General features: G+C 38.0%; 1 protein-coding gene across 1 annotated transcript; it reads right to left on the reverse strand.

The window, feature by feature from the left end:
• Positions 1-868: 868 nt before the first annotated feature.
• LOC145465664 (b(0,+)-type amino acid transporter 1-like) lies at positions 869-17,494 on the reverse strand. The gene is made up of 10 exons (XM_081449436.1): positions 16,629-17,494; positions 11,745-11,870; positions 11,357-11,456; positions 10,943-10,987; positions 10,703-10,826; positions 8,793-8,896; positions 7,955-8,051; positions 7,225-7,380; positions 6,087-6,264; positions 869-3,775 (listed from the first exon to the last, which is right to left on the reverse strand). The coding sequence occupies exons 1-10, from the start codon at positions 17,269-17,271 to the stop codon at positions 3,699-3,701; spliced, it is 1,650 nt and encodes a 549-aa protein (XP_081305562.1). The 5' UTR covers positions 17,272-17,494; the 3' UTR covers positions 869-3,698.
• Positions 17,495-23,620: the final 6,126 nt, after the last annotated feature.

Consider the following 23,620-nt stretch of genomic DNA (forward strand, 5'->3'; position numbering starts at 1 on the left):
GGAAGAAATGTCTATAAAAAGGGAATTTTAACAAAAAAAAAAAGTTGGAAAATAATGGAATTTATAAGGAACTAGGGAGAAAAACTTCAACTTTCAAGCTTTTGAGGGGACCCCGCCCCCCACCCCGGGAAGGCCCTAGTAAGTTCTTTGTCGTAAAGGAAAAAAAGTTTAAAAAAGGAAATCATGACCGTGAAGGAGGTTGGGATACCCGGTCTTAATTAGCGTAGATTTTGACTGATTTACTTCTCCGTTTACTTCTTAGTTTTTGTTTTGATATAGAAGATATATATCCAACACTCGAGAAACTGTTTCATCGGCTATCTAAACACCCCGAATTGTCAAATTCCGTAAAAAATACTCCGCTGCGCGTCGTATTTTCTTCTCTCTTCTCGCTGTTTGGATATCCCGATGAAACACTGTCTCTCGTGTTTGATATATTACATGAAACACTGTCTCTCGTGTTTGATATACTACTTAAAACACCAAGAAGAGATTTGAAAATGCGAGGCGCAGCGTAATTGTCTTGAACTTCTTCGATAAGCAGTACACACATTCAAATTCAAATATTTAAGGAGGCTCTGAAACATGTAGCTAAGTAATAAAAAAAAACTAAAGCTGGTGATTACACCACATGCAACCCCTGCAAAAAGATTCATTTGTACCAAGAAGAGATTTGAAAATGCGAGGCGCAGCGTAACTGTCTTAAACTTCTTCGATAAGCAGTACACACAATCAAATTCAAATATTTAAGGAGGCTCTGAAACATGTAGCCAAGTAATAAAAAAAACTAAAGCTGGTGATTACACCGCATGCAGCCCCTGCAAAAAGATTCATAATGACCTATGCCTTACAAGAAAACCCACAACGCTGTGATCTACAAACATGTTTATTTATACACTTGCTGCATGCTTAAGGTATGACATTACTTTAGTATTCCAACTGTAGCAGAACTGCTTAATTTATTCTAACGTACGAGATTAAATAAAATACTTTAGCTATACAAGATGCTACAAATGATCTTGACAACTTGCTCTGCTCTACTTAAGGTATTTTCTTTAAGCAAGTGTAACTTTAAATTTCCATTGATCGATATGCACAGGAAAGATAACGAGGTTAACCATAACAGCACATGGTTCTTAAGATTTTTAAAACAGCTATACCTAGCTAAATTAGCAACTAGAACAATCAGTAGTATTGCATTTCACTACACTATGATGGTACGCTTGATTACCAGTTGGAAAATGGTGTGTATTCAAACCTTCATTGCCGTGGTTGATTAAGGAACGATGATGAATGGTGGGAATGGAACCTACGTTTTGGTCAATGCTTCCAAATTAAACAATGTAGACGCTGTTAACGGAGCAATGTCACAATACAAACATGAAAATATTAGCCAATTCTTACATGATGTGCACCTTAGCTTGCTTGACACAGTTCCTTTAAACTTATTGCTTATTAAGCGATTTATTTGTCCTTGGTAGACAAATAACCTTTTAAAATGTATTGTTTATCACATTTTTTGATGCTTTGGTAAAGTTTGCATGTGAACCCAGTGGCCCATCAGGCTGGTGCTTTATCTTCTGAAGCACACAGTGGTTAGGAGTATTTCTGGATGCTTGAGAGACAAAAATCTTTTGTTTTGGTTTTTGATATTAAAAAGTAATTGTAATTGAGCAATGCTTTTGAGCAGACTATGCCTTATAATATTCCATGACAGTCAGTATAAGAGACATGCTTTTTCATCCTTCATATGAGCCCGACGTTGATAAAACACATTGTTGAAAGAACTTTACCCTCATTCCAGTCTTGCTTAGTATTTTGCCTTTCTAAGATTTCACTAAGACTACTAATAATAAAGTTAATAATAATAGTTATCATTGCTTCAAGAGATAATAGAAATAGGTTTTTAGTTAAATTTACTAAGATATCAACAGAATACTCTTTTAAAAAAATACAAACCTAAAATAATTTTTGATATCCAGCATGTTAGTTGTCAACAAGATAGTCTTGCAAAGCCATAAGCCATTTGTAATCTAATGCACCCTGGGGAGACTAGCGAGGTTTTATTAGGGGCCGGGTACTGGGCAAATTGATCAGCTGTAAGGATGATTTTGCCTGCCTGGTTTGACCATCTAGAGGAAAGTTTGTCTAAAACAGAAGTTCAGTTTGAAAAGTTTTGCCTGCCTGTGAAATCCATTTGCCCCCCCCCCCCCCCTGCTGAAAACATTAATAAACCCCCTAGAGCCTAGGCTATGAACAAGTTCCACAGTGGAACATAACAACAAACAATCCAAGACACGAGATGGATATACTGGCAGGCTTTCAGCCAGATGGGCATTAAGGCGTCTTGTGGACAGCCACTTATTCAAGAAAATCTTTTTAATTTCAATATGTTGCATTATAAATTGTTCATTTGAGCAGGCCCTATAGCACATTTTGGATGCCCACTTTTCAAATCCTGGCTAAAAGCCTGCATACTGGTACCAATCTTGCAAACTGTTGGGCCAACATATCAATGGGAATCATAATATGATAATTTTACCTAATCTGATCTGTTTAAGAGTTAACATTATTAATAACATATAAATGTAGTTGGCATTTTTCCTTTGATGCCTGACTCTTATCTCTATCTATCTGCACTTAGACTTACACTATAGGCTTGCCTAAATATATCATGTCTAGCTATTATGTACATCAATACAGCTTCTCTTTCATGACTGGACACAAATGGCATACAGTAATAGCAACAGAAGACAAGAAGCAGTAAATTACTGCACCAATATGCAATGATTTACAAGTACGGTGTTCTCATTTTATGTCCAGTAACAGTAGGAGAGCCGGATCATGGGTACTAAAGGCATCCACGGTAGAGTGTCCATCGATACCCTCGACTGAACCTTGATTGACACTCGATCGACACTCCCTCAACATCTCGGTCGACAGTTGACTAATTTTTGATCAATACATATGAGTCAGTCAACACTCAACCGACTGTTGATCAAGTGTCAATCAAGTGTCGACTGAGTATCGATCGTGATGTCAATGGAGTACTGATCAAGATGTTGATCGAGGGTATCGACCGAGGATAACGATCGACAGTCGATCACAGATGCCATTAGTACACATGATCCAGAGAGCCTTAAATACTACACACTATATTTAATATCTCTATAAGATCTCATGAGAGATCAGTCATATATAATCATTATCAAACACTACATAGTAGCAAGTACACTGCTGTGTTAACTGGATTGCTTTCTTGAAAGTTGACTGAATAGATATAGTTGACACAAGTGGTAGTAAAATATGCACCAGCTACTAGTACCGAAAGGTGTGGAAAAAAAGGATGTAAATTCTGGTTTTCACTACGGCATAAGCACAAGTATAAGCGTAACGGTTCACAACACAAACATAAGTATAAGCACAAGCAGCAAAACAAAAAGTTTTGGTCTTTTTGTGCAAGTGCTTATGTCAAGTGAGAACGTGCTGCTGTAAGCATAATCATAAACATCGTCCACCATCCTGTTTACTGTACTGAGAAGGTATGGAACCGAAAATAAGGCAGTTATCCATTCTGCGCATGCATGCATGCTTATGCTTGTGTTGTGGGTGTCCTTTGGCCATTATACGCTTATTCCATTATGCTTGCACTGCCAATATGCTTATGCTTGTGCTTATGCCATAGTGATAATCAAGCTTTACACCTCAACTGGGAGAGTATCTGGATCCTCCAGTGCCATGTTTCCAACTCGTTGACACCAAGCTGTGAATTTTTCTAGTGGAGGAGACAACAAAAAAGAATTAGCTTTTTATTAATGAACATGCAACAATTTCAGCATGCTGATTGGGTGAGAGCATGTCAATTAATAACAAACAGTGTAGAAAGTTGAAATTGAGTGCAAAAAGTTAAAAATCCAATATTGCATGTTATATTATTAACAGGTAGTCAAATGATGTTTCTTGTGCAAATTATTTGGAATAAATAAGCACTTATTCGTATTTTTTTTAGTCTTCAAAAAATTACTGAATGTGTTTATTTATTCCAAATGGCACAAGAGAAATATCTTTTGATCACCTACATGAATAAAACCAGCTAAATATTTAACAATTATTCCATGAGCGCGCGTTGGATATGAGATGGTAAATAGGCAACGAGGCCCATAGGGCCGAGTTGGCTATAACCAATCTCATATCCAACGAGCGCGAATGGAACAATTGTTTTATTAAATTCGGTGCGTTTGTATTCTTGGAAACATAGCTTAATTTTATTGGATTTTAATTTTATAAAACGACCGGAAGTCGATGTGACAAAAACAACAACAAGTGGGTAATCACATGACATGCGCGCCATTTGTAAAATTAGTTGAATGAAAAATTTGAGAGCGAAGCAAGCAAATTTGCTGAATGAAATTGCAATTAAGTAGAATTCAAGAAACGTCTATCAAATGAAGGAGATATAACCTTGGTCAGAAAGTTTGAAAAGCGTTCAAGTTCGAGTCATGGAGAAGAGCCAAATAATTGTGCACTTGCACATTGCCATTGTAATAATGCTGCAGAAAACGTTGATCGCCATGTGACACAGACGTTGTGCCAAAGCTATTCTCGACAAGATCTCTCTCAGGATTCCCTTGCTTTGAAAGCCTTGGCATTTCGAGCTGTATGTGTGGAGCTTATTGTGGGTCAGTTTTAGAGTCAAGGACAGAAACTATCTTGGCGTCAGATTCATCTTCAGAATCTCCGAGGCCACTCTGGTGGTTTTTCGTGGCTGGTAAAGAACCAGGCTTACTTCGGTTCAGCTCAAAACACTCAACTCCTTGAGGTGTTTTTCGCAAGGACAGAATTGTTGGCGCTAGCTGTCGTTGATTCTCTCGTCATTGTCGGCCAAAAACGAGACTGAGATGAAACTAGGTCGTCCTCTGTAGCTGTGCAGGATTCTTGCTCTTGGCCAATATCCGAGCTTGCTCAGTCGAACAGTTTCCTCATCTGCTCATTGGAAACTGGTTTCTTATGGACTACGCCGGCAATTATGCCTGTTCACCTGCGGCCTTTTACAAATGCATATGCTCTAATAATTTATTTGCCTGGTCAGAGATAATGGAAAACGGTTTGCTGTGTGGCGGCATGCGAAGGAAATGATCAACTGGCGGCTTTAATGGATTTAATCAATGAACTTTTGCAATACGTGTCATCTTTCTTCCTCGCAGACGAGTAAAAACACTTCAACTGAACATTCAGTTCTTCTTTTGACATTTCTTATATCGGTTTCGAAAATTTGGTGCCACCAGGACTAGCAAGCCATTCTGTTCAGGTAAAATTTGTTTTTGTTACATAATCTTCATGAATGCGTAAAATCTCGCCGGTCATATTTTAATTTTGCAACTTTAAGGGAAACTTAACGTAAACATGCTGTTAAATAATCTTATCTCGAGCTTTGTGGCTTTTTTGTTGTTATTGGGACGGCATTGTCCATAATTCCCTGTATTTCCTGTGTAGATAGCTCACCGAACGTGCTTTTTTTCATCCATTTTTTTTCCGACGAAACTTCGCTCCACGCGAAAAAGCTCATGCCGAGCGACATTTGCTGTTTTCATTTCCATATAAGGTGAAACGCAGGTATAATGGCTGGTAACCGAGATCCAGTAAACCAATCAGAAAGCTAGAATTGCATTATCCCAGGCTGAGAATTTAATAAAAGGTATTATTATTAAGTGTTGGTGCAATTACACAAACAAACATTTGCAGTTCCATGAATATCCTCCCCCACCCCAAGGAAGGTTATTGGAAGGGAGATGGAGCCTTTAAAAAGCTAAGGTAAAAAGGCTAAGGTAAAAAGCTAAGGCCTAACACCAAAATTGCTTTCCAAGGGGGACATATGGATACCAATGGAACAAAATGTTGTGGTCATTTAATTTGCCAAACTATGGTTCCAACTTGGTTTTGTTTGAGATGGATCTACCATGGCTGATCAGTGTACAGTGTTAGGCTGCTCTCTGAATATGTTGCTTAGAAGTACCCTTTACTAAGTGGTAGTTATAAAAGACACCCATTGAAGGAGATTTGACATTTTTGACACGCAGTGGTCACACCTGCAGTATTCACGATACATTTTGGCGCATGATCACTGCCAATAAACAGCCAGTAAAATGGAAGGCCTGCCAAGACAACTCCTAAGGCAATGAGTGAGCCTTTTGGATCTGTGGTGATTGGAGCAACAACCAGGTAAATTGAGGCCAGCAACATGCCAATGGGTACGAGTATAAATATCTAAGGGAGAAAATACACAACATTAGAATGGTACCTCAAGTAATGAATCCCTACAAGAACTACAAGGTCTGCAGTGCCTTTTTTCATTACATACCGTTCCTCAAAATGAGTTGGTTTATGTTGTCAAAGTTATTATGATTAAAGTACAGGGAGATTTTTTCAATTGAGTGATAAAGAGCAATTATAATGACCAATCACAACTAAGGAAATCAACAGTCTAAAACAATGATAGTAATTCCACGAAGAAAAGCCTTTCAAGCCCAAATAGCTCATAGCTCTTGGCATTTAGCTCTGACATGTCTCTGTAACATGCATGAAGTAGGCTAGGAGTATTGCTACATGTATTCCCTCTGGTTGGGATGCTGGTCCATCATAGGTGACCCCCCAGCATTCCATCAGGTTGTCCCAACAATTTGCCAAGACCATTTAAATACTCCTCAGTGGAGAAAAGCACTGTGAGAGTCAAGTTTCTTGCCCATGGTCACAGCATGTCCTCTACCAGCTTAAACCTAGGGTCCAGCCCACCATCCCTCTGCAAACCAGCGTTACTCCAAAAAAAGAAACAACAACAACCACGAAAAAACAATACTACCAGTGCCAAGGGGTGGAAAAGGTAAATGACCAAGTTATGATTGAATTTGAGTTTGGATTTAATTGGTTAATAGAGTAGGTTTACAGCATGAATTTTTGAAAACCAATCAGAAGACATTATTACAGAATTAACTTTGATAACGTGAACTGGCCCCAAGTAACATGGTATGGCTTTACTTTTCAAACTATTCTGTGTGTAGGAATCTGCCAAATTTAATTATTACTATGCAGGTTACTTCAATATTTCTTACTGAATTGTTCTTTTCAGTCAGAATTCTGCCTCAGACATACTGACCAATTCTCCCTGATAACTTGGGGTGCATTAACAAGCTGCATTGTGTTTTTCGTACATTTGGAGAGACAGCTTACCTTATAAGGCCTGTTCAAGTTTGGTTTCTTGTAGCGCAGCCACAGAAGAGAGGCGAATGTTCCACCATAAAACAACCAGGCCGCAAAGCTGAAAAAGTCCACCAAACTCGAGAAGCTACTAGCGTCTGGAATCAACATGATCACGGAAATAAGTGTCTGGTGAGAATAAGGAGAACAAAAACAAAGATAAACAAAATATAAGTGGGAAAATAACATATTAAAAAGGTACAGTCTGTTACAGCTTGAGTGACTCCAGGACCCAAGTAGCTTATCACTGCAGGACCCCATTTCTCGAAAGCCCCGGAAACTTTTCAGGCCCGTAAAGCCATTTTTAGTTCATATGTATCTACAAACGGAGTAGTGTATACGCCTGAAACTTCTTGTATGAAGGGAACCTCTGTTCATATTAATACGTGAATAAAACAGCGCTGTAATCGTAACGTTTGAGATTTTGCTATGGCTTTCCGGGCCTGAAAAGTTTCCGGGGCTTTCGAGAAATGGGCCCCAGGCCCTTAAAACAGTTTCAATGTCACAGATGTTCATGACTTGCCTTCCTATGGATACACCTGACCCCAATCTCTTCTGTCATGTTGCCTCCACAATAATGAATTATTTGCCGTCACCCATTCATACTCTATCCATTCTACTCTACATTTTACAAATGGACTCAATCAGTGAAGTGGCTACTGTGATGTAAAGTCATTTCCCAACAAGAAATATTTCCACTTACTGTGAAAAACAGGGATGGGAGAGGAGTGAACCTCTTGACGTGAATCATGGCTAACAGAGAAGGCATCAGTCCATCTCGTGCAGCAACATACACCAACCTGGAGAGTGAATTAAGGCCAAAAGTAAGTATCACATTTTTTGCTTCAGTCTATTATTGATGTCCTTCAGTGGCCCACCTAGCCAATGCTTGATTTTGACATGCCTACTTCATAGATGTAGATGGACTGTTTTGTGACAGAATCAATAATAAGAGATTAGGTACTATGGCCAAGTGCATTGCTACTATATGTGATAGGACTAAGTGCTGTCCAGTTTTGAAATAATTGGACAAAAAAATTTTAAGACTGCCAGATGATTATATCAGCCATGGGCCAAGTTTAAAGATTTTTACCTCCTACTGGACTGTCCAAATTACTTGTTAATTTGAACGCTATCCAAATAAAGAATCCATTTGGACAATAATTATTTAGTTTAGGCTTGCACTATAATTAAATCATTACAGCACTAGTGACTAGTGTCTCTTCAAATGACCATTGAATGAATTGTAGTGTTCATTTCTTGAACTTTTCATAATTTAAGATAAATTCAATAGTCTAAGAGTACTTTTGCTCACATGGCCAGCAGCCATGCAATGTCTTTGGAACAAAAGAGAATGTTTACAAAAGAAAAGAGTTGAAATCTCTTATGATTGGTTTGGGACACGAACATGGCCACTGTGAGGTCGTGCAAAACCTCTCTGTAACATGGTGTGATCTAATGAAAATGCACTGATCTCAACAACTCATAACTATAGGAAAAAACTTAGCAATAAGAGAAAGGAAAGGAACACTGGAACAAACCTGCCACTTGTAAAAAGAAGGCCATTTACTGCTCCAAAGGTTGAGCAAGCAACAAAAACAGGAACAATCCAACTGACTGGACCCAAGTATTGGTTTCCAACACTCTAGAAAATTAATTTTGCAGAAGTCTATGAGACAACTTAAATTCAAAAGGAAAACTAATTTACTGTATCTCGAAAGGAAAATGTTGATTTAAGTGGATTCTGGATATCTAGCAAGCACTGTTCCAGCTTAATGGGATTGACCTCGCAGAGACTAAATACCTCCATCACATTGCATGAACAAGTTAAATATTAAATAATTATAATAGTAACAAATTTCATTATACTTTAAAAAAACATCAAAGTCTCAATATCTATTCCCGAAGCTGCAGATCATCCTCGATAATTTGTCACCTGTCAAGCACAATCCAAAAGTTACGTTACAGTGTGCAGAGAATGAATGAGTTGCCAGTTATCGGATACCCGTGTTTGCACAAAGAACTCTGGGATCGTCAGGGGGCAAACATTGCAAGTCGCTAGAAGGAAATGTATGGCGAAAAGTTGTTTCGAAGCCCAAAAACATGGTTTTGGGGAGAGATCAACGCTTTTCCGCCATTGTTTTATCGCAAATGGATTTTGGCAATGTTGATACATGGAAAATGTAAGTTTTTGTTTGAATAACCGTGAAATAAGTGATAAAATTTACTGATAAACTCCCTTTTGCTTGCGTGAGGTTTATTGTGAAATACATTAAAGAGAATATTGAAAATTTCAATACACGCCTGATCTCGAGAGGCTACCCGGAGCAAATGGTAGAAAAGACCCTCCGAGAAGTTATATATAAAGACAGAAAAGAAGCTCTAAAACAGAAATCGAAAATTGCAGAAAAGGAACTACTACCCTTTGTGTTGGGCAATTTCACCCAATCGTCAATACCAAACTTTGGAAAGCATAATCACGCACAAATGGAACTTTTAAATACAAATGTTCAGAGATATATTCAAGGAGCCACCCTTGATCTGTTATAGAAAGGAAAATCATTGAAATACGTGCTTGTAAAAGCAAAACAAAGGCTTTGAGCAGCACAGTAGCCACACAGCATGAGTCGCGCGGACTCATTTGTCATTAAATGAACCCCAGACAGTACAATGATCGCCACCGGGCTTATTTCCAGTATTATTTGTATGACTGAACTTTCAAATAAGCCAAAAGTAGCCTGTACACAACTTAAAAGGCTTTACTGGGTTATTTCCTCTCGATTTATACCTAATTAATTTTGTATATTTTCAGACCATACCGCGATGTAAATTTCACAATAAACCTCACGCAAGCAACAGAGTTTACCGGTAGATTTTGTCACATATTTCACGGTTATTCAAACAAAAACTTACATATTCCACATATCAACATTGCCCCAATCATTTTGCGATAAAAACGACGGCGAAAAAGCGTTGATCTCTCTCAAAAATCGTTTTCTTGTACCTCGAAACAACTTTTCGCCATACATTTCCTTCTAGCGACTAGCAATGTTTGCCCCCTGACGATCCCAGAGTTCTTCGCGCAAACACGGGTATCCGATTACTGGCAACTCATTCATTATGTGAAGAGCGTAGCTGTATAGCTACTAAGTTGTTTTTGATCACATTTCTGACCTCAAAATACAGAAATGTAAAAACATGTAGATCTATGCAGAAAACGCAAAACATCCGCATATTAAGTAGCTGAGAGAGAATTACCAGAATATCTGGCTTCAACTGACAGCAGTGTACATTACATCAACCCTTGCTTACTTGGGATGTCACAAAAAAACTCATTAATTAATTACTGTTGAAAATATTAGTATTCACATCCTTGAAACAATTACCTGCAACCCCTACTGGCCCCTCTTAGAAAAAAGTACATATACACCACATTTCTGTATCTACTTACCACAGCCACAGCTTCAGATTCCAAAATACCAGCTTTTCCCAACACCGTTATGTATGCCACATTCACCATCAGGTAACACACAGTTGTAAGGGAGATACCAATAGTTATAGCCTTTGGCATATCTCTGCAAAAAATGGGTAAATGGTGAGTGTCAATCTTAAGCCAACAATCCATATATTCTCACAAATTCAACTCCAGGTGGTATTAGTTTTTAATAATTAAATTTCTTCCTATACATACTTTTCAGGGTGTTTCATCTCCTCTGTACAGTAGTTGAGATTGTTCCTATATGGAAAATAAAAAGGGTTAGAGGAACTTAACTGTCTGACTCATGACAAGTTAAAGAAATATTGTTGGTTTTTTAAAAACTCCACCTGATGGTGATATTTGTAATATTCATCACTGTGTTGACAATGCCATGGTCATATTTAAAGTTGTTGTTGTCATCTCAACTCAATTTGATTTTTATTAGAATATTTAATGACATCCATATCCAATGTAAGTGTAGCCAACAGAAGTAAAGATTAAAACTTAACTTTCTTTCTTACAAAAACACAACAGATTTAACTACAAAGTACTGGTATACTGTATAACATTACCTTACCTTACTGAACATACACGTGTAAAAAATTATACTTAACAGTATCAACTTACCATCCATCATACGCCCAGAGACCCATGTAAAAAGCCATGCCAATCTTGCCAATATTTGTGGTAGATCCCTCAAAGCTACCCTTAAAGCTTTCAGTCTTTCCTAAGTGGCAACAATTAATAAAAAAGGGTTTTTTCAATAAAATTCTGTTTAACACATAAGTCAAAAGGGTTAATAGTAAGACTAAGGTTTCAAAACATTATCCAGATCTTGCCCTCTTCAAGCTAAATACACTTGGATCTACATGCACCCCACGTAACTGTACTTTTTTACATTCGGGGAAATCAATCGTCAAATTTTCCCAATGAAAGTTTGCTGGCTGGCATGGGTGTATTATCTTCACTCAATCTGAGTTACTGTAATTTAAAACAAGGCAAGATTACAACATACCTTTACCAAGTTCCACGAAACCAATGATTGTTATCATCACAATACACAAGAGCTTTGCATATGTGAAAATGTCCTGTACTCGAGTGGCCCATTTGACACTCCAGCAGTTTATAACCAGGAGGATAACTACAACAAAAACAACAAATTAAAAAAGAATAGATCAAAACAAATACATTTTTTATAATCCATTCTATAAAATTCTATTCAAAAAGGAATTTCAGGGAGATGGGGTGTCACAGTGATATGTGTATCCCCACGATATGTGTATCCCCGCACACATATCACTAGTGATATGTGTATCCCCTCCAAAATGGCGACCAGTGATATGTGTATCCCCCACCCCCGTCCCCTCTACTTTAAATAGCAATATCCTCCTTGAAAGCGCTCTCGTCGTCCGGTCCCTTACTGGACGAACGACTAACCCAAACAGACTTTAAACGCAAATCTCAATTTTTGTAGTTGAAAAAGCTTACGTATCTGCTGCTGGAATTGTGTTCTTATCCTAACTGGTTTTCTGCAAGCAGGATACAATGAATTTAAAGTTGAACACCAAATGGATCTAGATATATTTCAATTTGAGTCTCACGGCACGGGATTTCTAGGACGATATTAATTGCGCGGTGAATTACTAGCAATTTTGCTAACAAGTTTCATAATAATCGACGTTTATTCTTCAGTAGATAGCCTAGATAACGGCTGTCTTCAGGGGATACACATATCACTGCGCCATGTAATAATTAGTTATATGTGTATCCCCTGTATGCAGTCTTATACAACCGAGGTCAGTGAAACTCCAAAAATCCCAAGCTATGAATAAATGCCGGGTGTAAATATTTCTAGCAAGTCAGTTTTGACAATGCAAATGTAATGGGCAGTTTTCTTCTTGGGTAGAAAGCCAATATAACAGCTGTGTCCATATGGATACACATATCACTAGTTCATGAAATAATCAGTGATATGTGTATCCCTTATTATCCCGTGCACGCGTGCACACGTTTTTAGTGGAATAATCGAGTTTCAAACTCCAGTAAACTCAAGCCGTGTAAAAATGTCGGGTGCTAATATTGCCTGCAGTTTTGACAAGGTCGATGCGCTGTATTATAACAGTTGTGTTTATGGGGATTCACATATCACTGCGCCATGAAATAATTAGTGATATGTGTATCCCCTGCACATGATCTCAGCTTAGATATTTAGACATTCGAGTTGGAAACTCCGCAAACCTCAACCTTGGTATAAACGTCGTCGCAAGTAGGCAGCCAGCACATTTCAGCAATAATCGGCCCTTTTTCGATTAGGTAGAAAGCCAATGTAACGGCTGTGTTTAGGGGATACACAGATCACTGCGCCATGAAACAATTAGTGATATGTTTATCCGCTGTTTGAAGTTTTAGTCAGATATACAATCGAGTCGGTTGGAACTCAACCAAACTCCAGAAATCCTAAGCTGCTCCATTGGGCGTGAATTAATTTCTGGTTTCTCCTACTCTTTACAGCGAGCCGCCATTTTGTTCGTTGAATGCCTAGGCGAGTATCAGTGTTTTGTGTATCCCCACAGGGGATACACATATCACTAGTGATACATGTGCGGGGATACACATATCATGGGGATACACATATCACTGTGACAGGGGCACAGATATTGTCTGTAACAGAACACTGTTTCGTAGCCTGTGAATAATGAGAGGTGGCTGTATTTGCAGGCTAACTGTTTTGGGGCAGTACAATTTTTTGGCTAAGATCTTAAGAGCTCGCCGGGATAGAGAGAGGAAAAATATTGGGAAAATAAAATATTAGCCTGGTGTACAAATGTCAAAAAATCAAGGATGAAATCAAAGCGAGGGAAGACAAGCCACCCTTATAAATCAGCAATGCAATGTGTATTATTCCTGTTAAGACCTGTGTAATGCAGGTTATTTCAGTTATACATGCCTGAAAGTAATGACCCCCTGAAAGTACATGTACGTATCCCTCAAAAGTAAGGTCAAAAGATTGTGGCCGCTGGAGCAAAATCATTGTAGTGAAAGGAGTTAAAGGGCTCAGAAAAGAACACCGAGAGAAACTTGAACAACAGTAGGCCTAAAACTAACAACTCAGTGTAGACATGAAGAGTCCACCCATGATCACCATGTGGTAGTAACATGAAACTGGAATGACAAGTTTTATCTTGTTTTTGAACAAAGTTTTGTTATGAATTTCCATCTCTTCTTTCGGATAAAGAGCTCACTCGTATCAATGCTCAGAATTTTAATTTCTTATTTATTCATTTAGTTATTTTAGCATATCTTAAAACACAATTTTATCTCGTTTACATATAGATATAAATTCTTAGATATCTTTTAATCTTTTTACAATTGTAAATTTAGTTAGCATCGGGCAGGCGAAGAGCCACCCTGTGGATATACTGCCCGAAATGCCATTATTATTATTATTATTATTATTATTATTATTATTATTATTATTATTATTATTATTATTATTATTATTATGTCACATAATGATGTTTATTTTTTTGCTCTCTGAAAGTACTGAACCCCATAAATGGAGAGCCCCAAAGGTTGCTAATCCCAAAAGTTACAAGGGTCATTACTTTTGGAAGTTTACAGTATATGACATAGTTATTTTATTGTATTTTAGCATTCATGACATTTTAAACTATTTATTACTGTTTATGCTAATTTTGCATTTTTTTCACCTTAAAATGACCTTGGAGAGGTCGAAATGTTGTAACTTTTTATTCTAAATTTTTATCACAAAATTATATCAATCTTTCAGAAAAAAAAAACAAAAAAAAACAACAACAACAACAACAGGAGCATTGCACATGACTCCAAAAACAAATTTGAAGAACATTTAGGATAATCTTATAGCCACATCTTGTTTTTATCAGTATACTAACCTTAAATTAAATATCTTATTTTCGACCATTTTTTAATTTCTTATTTCAAAGTACCCAATTAATTTTTTTTTGAAGGTACAGTACATGCATATTGCTATATGACATATCTTATCATTGCCATCTTGGTGTTTCTTTTTTCAATGGAAGGAAACAGATTGATTTACATTTTTCTTTGATCAATTTACTTGGGTTTTTCTCTATACTCTAGTCTGTCAGCAGTAATTCCCACTATCTACTGCAAAATCTATAAAAAATTGCTTTCTCGATGTTCAGAAAAAACAGCACTTGGTTCTATAAATTCTTGAAAATTAATTATATACTCATATTTTCACTGAGCAATAAGTCCTTGAAGGAATGTCAGGAATATTACATTTTTTTCTAGTAGACCCAAATACATATAATATAAGGCATTGACTGAGCTATGTAATAAATTACCACAACAGAAGTACAGAATTTCACAGATTGGATTGAGGAGTGTCCAAATGGAAAAAGAAAAACATTTGAACTGCCCTATTCCTTGTATTTATTGGGTATGCCCCTAAATAACAGATTAATTTGCAGCTCTTGGTGTGAGGGTTTTTATATCAGATTTCACTTTCACCATAAAAGTGTTTGTTAATCAATTTGAAGAGGGTATGATGTTATGCTTCTAATATGGCGATCTCTCAAAGATCTTTCATACAAACTGACTAAATTTCAGCTTAAAATAGCATTTTGTGCCATATCAAGCTCTGTCAGGGCTAACAGGTTAAATCAAATCTCTCAAGTTCTCACTTGTCATGCAAGCCTAAGCATAGCGCATAAAAGCTTATATATGCCGGGAACACCAAGCCTAAGCATTTCATATCAAAACGTTGCCATGTTTTAAATTTTCTTATTATTTTCAATTCTATTATTATCTAGATGATACCCTCAAAAAAATTAAGAAGGAAGATGAAGAGAATATGAGAATATGAGGAAGAGGAGACTTTGTCTGACACCCTCCTTCGCCCCCCCAGGAAATAATCTAGGGATGAGGCACTTTGAAGTACTTTTTGCGTGACTCAGCCTCCCTCGAGGATACAGCCGGGAGAAGCGACAGCAAATAAAGGAAGTTAATCTTCAGAACCCCTGAAACCTAAAATAATAGGTTTTGAGCTTAATTGATGAAAATTATATCGGTTAAGCCGGGAAACCAAAACATTTTTGGGCGATATTGAAAGGGACAGGCCAATATAAGCTTATTTCTTAAGTTAAATAAGATTGGTACAGTACATAAACTTTTTCAAAGTAGTTTTTCAACTCAAAATGAAAATTCTTCAGCTTCCGATGCCATAATTAGCGATAAATGTTCACGTTGTTGCTCGTAACGACACTAAACGAACTAGAGAATGTGTCTTTCGGTAATTATTTATTCTTGATCTGCGAATAAATTAATCTCAAATGATGCAACGATATTGATTTCGGGCGTGAAGCGCCAAGACTTCATTCATCCTTGCCAAAATATCAATACATGACAGGTCTGTCTGTTGGGATTTGCCGACATAAAGTTAATAAAGGTAATAACTTGTGGTCTCTCTCGATTTTCAATCGAATAAACTCAAAGGCTTATTTGACACGCAAATTTGTTCACACGGCCTCGGCCCGAAAGCGCAAGAGAAAGCACGTGCTTGCAAAATGGCTTCCCGTAAAATGGCTTCCCGCAATCACCGGTGAACTCCAAGCCTATATTACAGAGATTTACTTCTGAAATTTTCTGTTTCATTCCGGGAACTAGCTTTATGTTTTTTGGTAAAATTTGGTAAAATGAGAACAGGTCACAGGTCAGCTTACAAAAATATAAAATCCCGCCAAAATACGACACGTTTTACCACGTTTTTACACCCGCTGTTGAAATCAACAATGCGTGAATTCTACGACTTGGTTTTGAATCCTACGATGCAACTGTAAAACAAAACATCTTAAACTATTTCTTGAAATATAAAGAAGAAGTGCTGACATCTTACCGAGACAGGAACAGGCGAGGAGCTTCAAGAGATATGTTGGTGGTTGGGAGTCGGGATAAAATGGCTTCGCGACGTACTCGGCGAAGGTCAGGGCGATTATGGCTCCCGAAGCCGGCCGTATGATTAACACAGAGGTCCAGGCGAACAGATAGGCAGGGATACGACCAAATGCTACCATAAGGTACGAGTATTCACCGCCAGATTTGGTGATCATCGTCCCCAATTCCGCATAACAGAGACTGCCAAAGAGTGCCAACAATCCACAGCCGAGCCACACGAGAAGGGAAGTACCGATCGAATTCGTTTCTACGAGGATGCTAGTCGGTGAGAGGAAAATACCAGAACCAATGACTGTTCCTACGATAAGACCGACTCCATTGACAATAGAAACGTTCTTTTTCAAGGCTATCTTCTGCTCGCCCTTCTCTTCATCCAAGAACGGCTCGTTCGTCTTGTCGAGGGAGTTTGACCGATCCAGGCTTTCGCTTGACGTCGATTCATTTGCAAGCTTCTCGCCAACATCGGAATTTACAACTGGAACAGGAGGCATGGCGTTCAGAAAATACGAACAGAAACAAAACAACTTCCCTACTTCGCAGCACTTCTTTGCTAATTCAAAATGTTCAAAACATTGAATGAACATAAAAGCCCGCGTTTTGCGATTTCTAATAACAAAACAGTGATCATGATTGGCTGAAATGTCAATAGCCGTAAGGAAAACCAATTAAATTTGAATAAGTTTGGCGCCAAAGAATATTGCGTAAGTCAACCAACACGCGCATAGCACGTGTTTAATAGTCCAGTGACCTACAGCTGCTTATAAACCCACAAAGCCGGGCCTATCATACTCATAAATATTTCAGCTGTGCACACCCTTATAAGAACACTGCACCAATGGTTTGATTAGCGAGGGTGGCAGAACTATTAACGGCGTGAGCGAACAACCAAAAGTAAAAGGATCCGCAGGTAAATTGTTCACAGCGAAAGCCGCGGAGAATAAGCAAATTGCCTTTTCGTAATAGAGCTAAATAGAAAAGATTTTACAAAATTAACCAGCGATCGAATGCTGATATTTATCGACTTTATCCACTCTTCCATGAAGGACACCTGCAGTGGACTGTACACAGTAGGAGGCCATTACTTTTGGTCAGAGAAAATGATATGACCGGACATGAATGATCTGATTGCCAACCACAACACTTTTCACTTTTCCACCTAAGTCGCGTGACAGAACCACATAGAGACCAAAGAACAAATTTTTTGACCGCTGCGGAAATAGTATTTTTCTTTTCAGATTTACAGCTCTTGAAGTAAAATGTTATTGTTATTGACTCAGTAAAGACATTTTCAAGGAGATCGATGACGAGACGACAGCTGTTAATACAAAGGTCACAAAGCGTGAGAGCATGACAGGCAACAAAACTACTTGAACAAACCTTTGGTTGTACCCGGGGGGTACTCTGAAAATCACTGGGTGGGCGTGTGCCGCTGGACAGCGGGACACTGAATCAAACCCATGATCAGCTCGATTTTCCAACCCTATTCTAGACTAGGCAACAACAATCCCTACGCTACCCCACAGTGGCTATTTTCCGTGCAGTAACTTTATCACTATCGTAGTACAACATTACGCTAACTAAACCATATCTTACAAAGTCACTTTCGAGTTTCAATTTCTATTACAGAACCCCAGGTAAAGAACCCTCTTCTGGACTAAATTCTTTATACACTGGCCACTTTTCCGGTACATTACACCCTATTCTATACCAAAACTGTCTGATTTCTATACCCTATCCCAGACTGAACTGCCTGAAAACCATACCCTTCACAGTGGCACATACCTATATAGCTTATATATGGGAGTAACCCACATCCTGAGTGGCTGTTTCACAATTAAGTATACAACAATTAAATGACCAGTTAGAATTAGAGATCGATCATCTTATCATCAAGGATATCGATCATCTTATCATCAAGGATATCGATGAGGGGGACATCGCCAAAATTACAGAACTCGAGAGGACGATAATCAACAAATTTATTTGAAAAATATCTCAGTCTTGAATTTTGTCACAATCAGTTAAGTATACAACAAATCAATGCCACCAGACAGCGCTTGTTTCGATCTAAGCCGCGAGGACAGGTTTCACACAATACCAGCCACGTTTTCTTTATTCAACAAAGCTGGGGGAAAAAACAAATGTTACCATGGTCGGTCCTCATGGCCGAAAAACTGTGCCTTTCAGCGTCCTTTGCTGTATCAAATTGTTTGGGGGTACACAAAAGATCTGTTCCTTGACAAATGTCAAATTTTCTTCCCAGCCGATTTCATGTTGGCTAGGAAACCCTTGGACACTCACCGAGATTAACCTAAACTGGATGTTGCCCGTGGGCTATACTTGCCGGCTGGTTAAATTTTGTTTGTTCGATTCACCCCCACACTTTCAATTGTGTCTAAATTCGGGTGATGTTTCTGGTGGTGGGCAAATGTTTACAAGAAAATTGTCGGGAAGAAGAATACGAAACATTTCTGCTGCGAAAAAAGAAGAGATGTAAATTTGCCTTCAACAAGAAAAATTGTTTTAAAATGCGCATGTTTTTCCTTTGTGGCCGGAGACGAATTCAATCCTCCGTGGGAAAAACGATAGCGGCTGCATATTTTGCCACAACGCCATATGAGGTTTACACAGCTTGCAAAACTGAACAACTTAGTCCACGGTTGCAATTCTTGGCTTTCAGTTTGGGCTCTATCATGTCGTTGTCCCGTTAAGCTTTCTTCGTAGTAATCAGCCTTGCTTCATTGCTATGTTTCTATTTTAGGCTGATAAGATCTTTTACAGATCCTACGTATACCGGTAGCATTTTCATTTGCGGTCCCTTGCATCATTGTATTTAAAGTAAATGGAAAGCCACATTTTTGCAATATTTGTCCCTGTGTTAACATCATTGTGTATGCTGGGTTTGAAGGTTTTTAGAAATTTTCTGAACTTCCTTACAAGCGTTGTTAAAGTTTTCCTGCGCTAACCAGTCGCCATCTTATTTCCTACGGAGGATATATTAGCTCTTCGTGTCGGTGCCCGTAAATTATACTGTCGTTGATAAACTATTAACATTAAATTTTGAAATACAGTTGGCAATAAAAATAAGCGAAAAAACGGAACGACGTTTCGGTGTCACCTTGGCACCATTTATTTTAAAAGTAAAGATGTGAAATAGAATAAATTAATTAAGACTAAAAGAGATCGAAAATACAACTGTTCGGTGCAGGAGCCATGATCGGGAACGGTCCCCGATTATGGCTCCTGGTTCGGTGTCAATACAGTGCGGTGTTAAAAACTAAAAACTAAATTGAGAAAAAGGGCTCCAGCAACGAAAAGGAATTTTGTCGAGAAGAAGAAAAGGATTAAACGAGTAAACGTTGTAGTTATTAAGATTCAATTTTTTTGCGAAACGCTCTTTTCCTAGCGTTCAAATTCAAGGAAAGAGGCATTGGGGCCTACTAGGAACCTGAAAACCGCTCAAAATTTCTTTGTAAATTGAAAAACCGCCATAAAAACCCTCAAATCTGAAAACTGCCACACAAAATGATTGAACGTACAAATTCACAAATTTTAAAGCCCCTTCCACACTATACCGAAGAAATTTGAAAACGGCGCTTGAAAACGACGTTTTCACTCTGAAAACGCATGAAATGTTTTCCATCAATGCCACGCTACGTGGGAGAAATTTGAAAACGCATCAATCATCCGTCATTTTAGATTTGTGCTTGAGGATAACTCAGTCAGGGAAATCACATGATTATCGTGAAGTCATCGTTTTTGAGAAGCTCCATTTTCGCGTCGGATATAGAGTAAACGGTAGGCCTAACCGCACAAATAAAGCTGCGTTTTCAAATTCCTCCGGCGTAGTGTGGTCGGGGCCTAAAGCGTCAAGCTTGATATGGCAGCGAAAGACATATTTCCTTTTTGAGGGATGAAGAGTCTTAAGACATTTTCACTTGAAATCATTGCCGGTTGTATCTTTTTACATTTCCTTCAACTTCGAGGTAAGAGACGATGTACTTTGATCATCGTTTCTTGTTCGGCTGAGGCTCAATTTTCATTTCAATTCTATTTTATTTTAGTTTATTTGCTTACATATAGTTACAAGAATTGCTTGCTGTTACGAGTATCGTTGAAGAGCAGGGTTGTTTCCAGACAGAACTCAGGATCGCTGGTAACAGCAAGAAATTAATTTGTTTCCGTAACGTAACTTCACGAATTTACGGCACTAAGCTTCTTCAAATTTGAATCAATCTCTCTCACAGAACAAACGCTCGCTCTAATATACATGAAGCTTAAAGTTCTAGAAACTTCTATTTGCAACTAAATTAAGTAGTTTGACACAATTTCTAATCTGAGTAATTACATAAGGATCAGAATGTTCTGGAATGTTCTTATACAAATTGGTCACGGCTGAATGACTTCCGGTTCTAGTTTGTTCTAGAAATTGACTTAGACAATTTTTCGTAACACTTGCCCCCGCAACTAGTTCCAGAACTAATCGAGGCGGGGGCAACAGTATTAAAAAGAAAAGAAAGAAAAAAGTAATTATAATGTACAACAAAATTATAAAAGGTACAAGTAAACAATAGAGCTGTATATATACATGAAGAGAAGATTTTTACAGTCTCCAATTAAAAAATATTTACTGATTCGTGTAGAACGCATCTGGACCAAATTTGGTTGCAATGCAGGTCTCAATTACGAAGAAGTGGAACCAGTAGCCAAGTAAATAATCAAACAAAACTGAAAAAAAAACGATTTCCTTATCACCAAAACCCAAAAACCCAATGCTGAAAAGGAAATAAACCGAAGACTGCCACTGATACCAAACCGAAAAACCGGATTAAGAGGAAAAACCGAAAACCCGATTTTTCTTATCACCGAAAACGAAAAACTGAATGCTGAAAAGGATACAAACTGAAAACCGCCACTTATACCAAACCGAAAAACCGGATTAAGAGCAAAAACCTAAAAACCGATCAAAAAAGTGACCAAAACCGTAAAACCTAAAACCCCAGCGCTCCCTTTTCAAGGGCAGACCGGAACAAATATCGAATTATATTTAGTGCTCGAAACAGAAAGATCATTGATACCAACGTACACTTAATATGACCTACGTGATCGTAGCCTAAATATCAGCTAATACAATGGCCCTTTTCGCGTTGGTTAAGGTGGAAGGCTCCCCTAAAAGGGACCGGCAAAAAGTTTGTTTAAATATGGTCAGGAAAGATCAATTGCATGCACTCATTAAGGTGGCTCAAAACAGTTTCCAGCACTTAGATTTGGATGGGTCATTATAACCACTCTTTATCATTTGATGCTACAATCATGGTGTCAGAAAACTGCCCAATCATTGGTGAACACGTTGTACGACCTGCTAAGAACACCCTTAATTACCGCTTTAGGGGCTTCAATTCACAAACGGCACGTTGAATTTTTTTTATATTATTAATTTCAATAAGAATGATAAAACGCAACTTTTGGCAAAGTTTTATTAAAATAATCTGTACATGTTCTTAGCAGGTCATACTGTTGCTATGGTAACCTATTGTGTCAAGAAAATGATAACAACGTGTTCACCAATGATTGGGCAGTTTTCTAATACCGTGATTTTAGCATCAACTGATACAGAGCGGTTATATTGACCCATCAAAATCTAACCGCTAGAAACTGTTTTGAGCTATCTTACGAGAAAATAAATTGTGAAGGTTTTATTGCAAAATGGTTGCTATGGAAACTAGTCACAGGCTTTTGAGGTAGTGTCTTATAGCACTTCCTGCCCTACAAAACAAGACGAGCATATCGTGTAAGTTTTTGTTCCTTTATGTGCAATGAACCTAAGTTTTGACAGTTAACTCTTGTACTGTTTTTAGCGCTTTTTAGAGGCTTTATTTGGAAATACCCTTGTCTTGCACCACATCCAGTGGACAAATCATCTCGTGTTACGTGACAGACGTTTAAATGTTACTTTTTTCTTTGGTTCATATCATCACGACACTACTGGTCTTTGAGTACCTCAAGTTTCAGGAATTCTACTTAAATACCTTCCCAAGTAGAAATGTTGGCTGGCGTGAAGTCAGTCGGTACAAAAGTATACATTTGAGAAAAATCCACTTAAAGTTTCTTACACGATGGATTAAGCATTTAACAAGCCCAAAATTGCGAGGGGGGTATACGGGTCGGATTTCGGGGGGAGGGGGGGGGGGGCTGTAACGGTTGTTATATTTTGTGAAAACTTAACTCAGCTGTAGGAAATATTCCTTTTCAGGCAAAGCTTTTCACAAGCAATTATACCTATCGAGTTGTACATGTCTTTTAAACTTTTCTACAAGTTTCTCAGTTTCATATATGTTAAAACTAATCTATATTTCTGGCCATGTTCTTACTGTTTAGAGCTGTTGCTACATAAAAATACTTATACCACTGTGTACTTTCCTTAAATTTCACATCCATCTAGCAGGAAACTCGGCAAGATCGTTTCAAAATGTTTTCGACAAGTGTTCAAGGGTCTTGAATATTTTAGGGTACCATTCCACCTTAATTAAGGTGGCTCAAAACAGTTTCCAGCACTTAGATTTTGATGGGTCATTATAACCACTCTTTGTCACTCGGTGCTACAATCATGGTATCACAAAACTACCCAATCATTCGTGAATACGTTGTTAATTCTTACCATTTTCATGACACAATGGGTTATCATAACAACAGTATGATCTGTTAAAAGCACCCTAAATTACAGCCTTAGGGGCTTATAATTCAAAAATGGCACAGTGAAATTTATTGCTGCGGCGCGAGCGTAGCGAGCGAGCAGCGACATAATCATGATTGAAGAAGAATATATAGAAGGGGGTACGAATTCTCGAATCCATCACTTTTTACCAGAATGCATTGCATTTAACCAGAGTGCACTGCGTCACTTTTTACCAGAGTGCCACTTTTTACCAGAGT

The sequence above is a fragment of the Orbicella franksi genome, chromosome 13 (assembly GCF_964199315.1).
Source record: "Orbicella franksi chromosome 13, jaOrbFran1.1, whole genome shotgun sequence".
Classification (NCBI taxonomy): domain Eukaryota; kingdom Metazoa; phylum Cnidaria; class Anthozoa; order Scleractinia; family Merulinidae; genus Orbicella; species Orbicella franksi.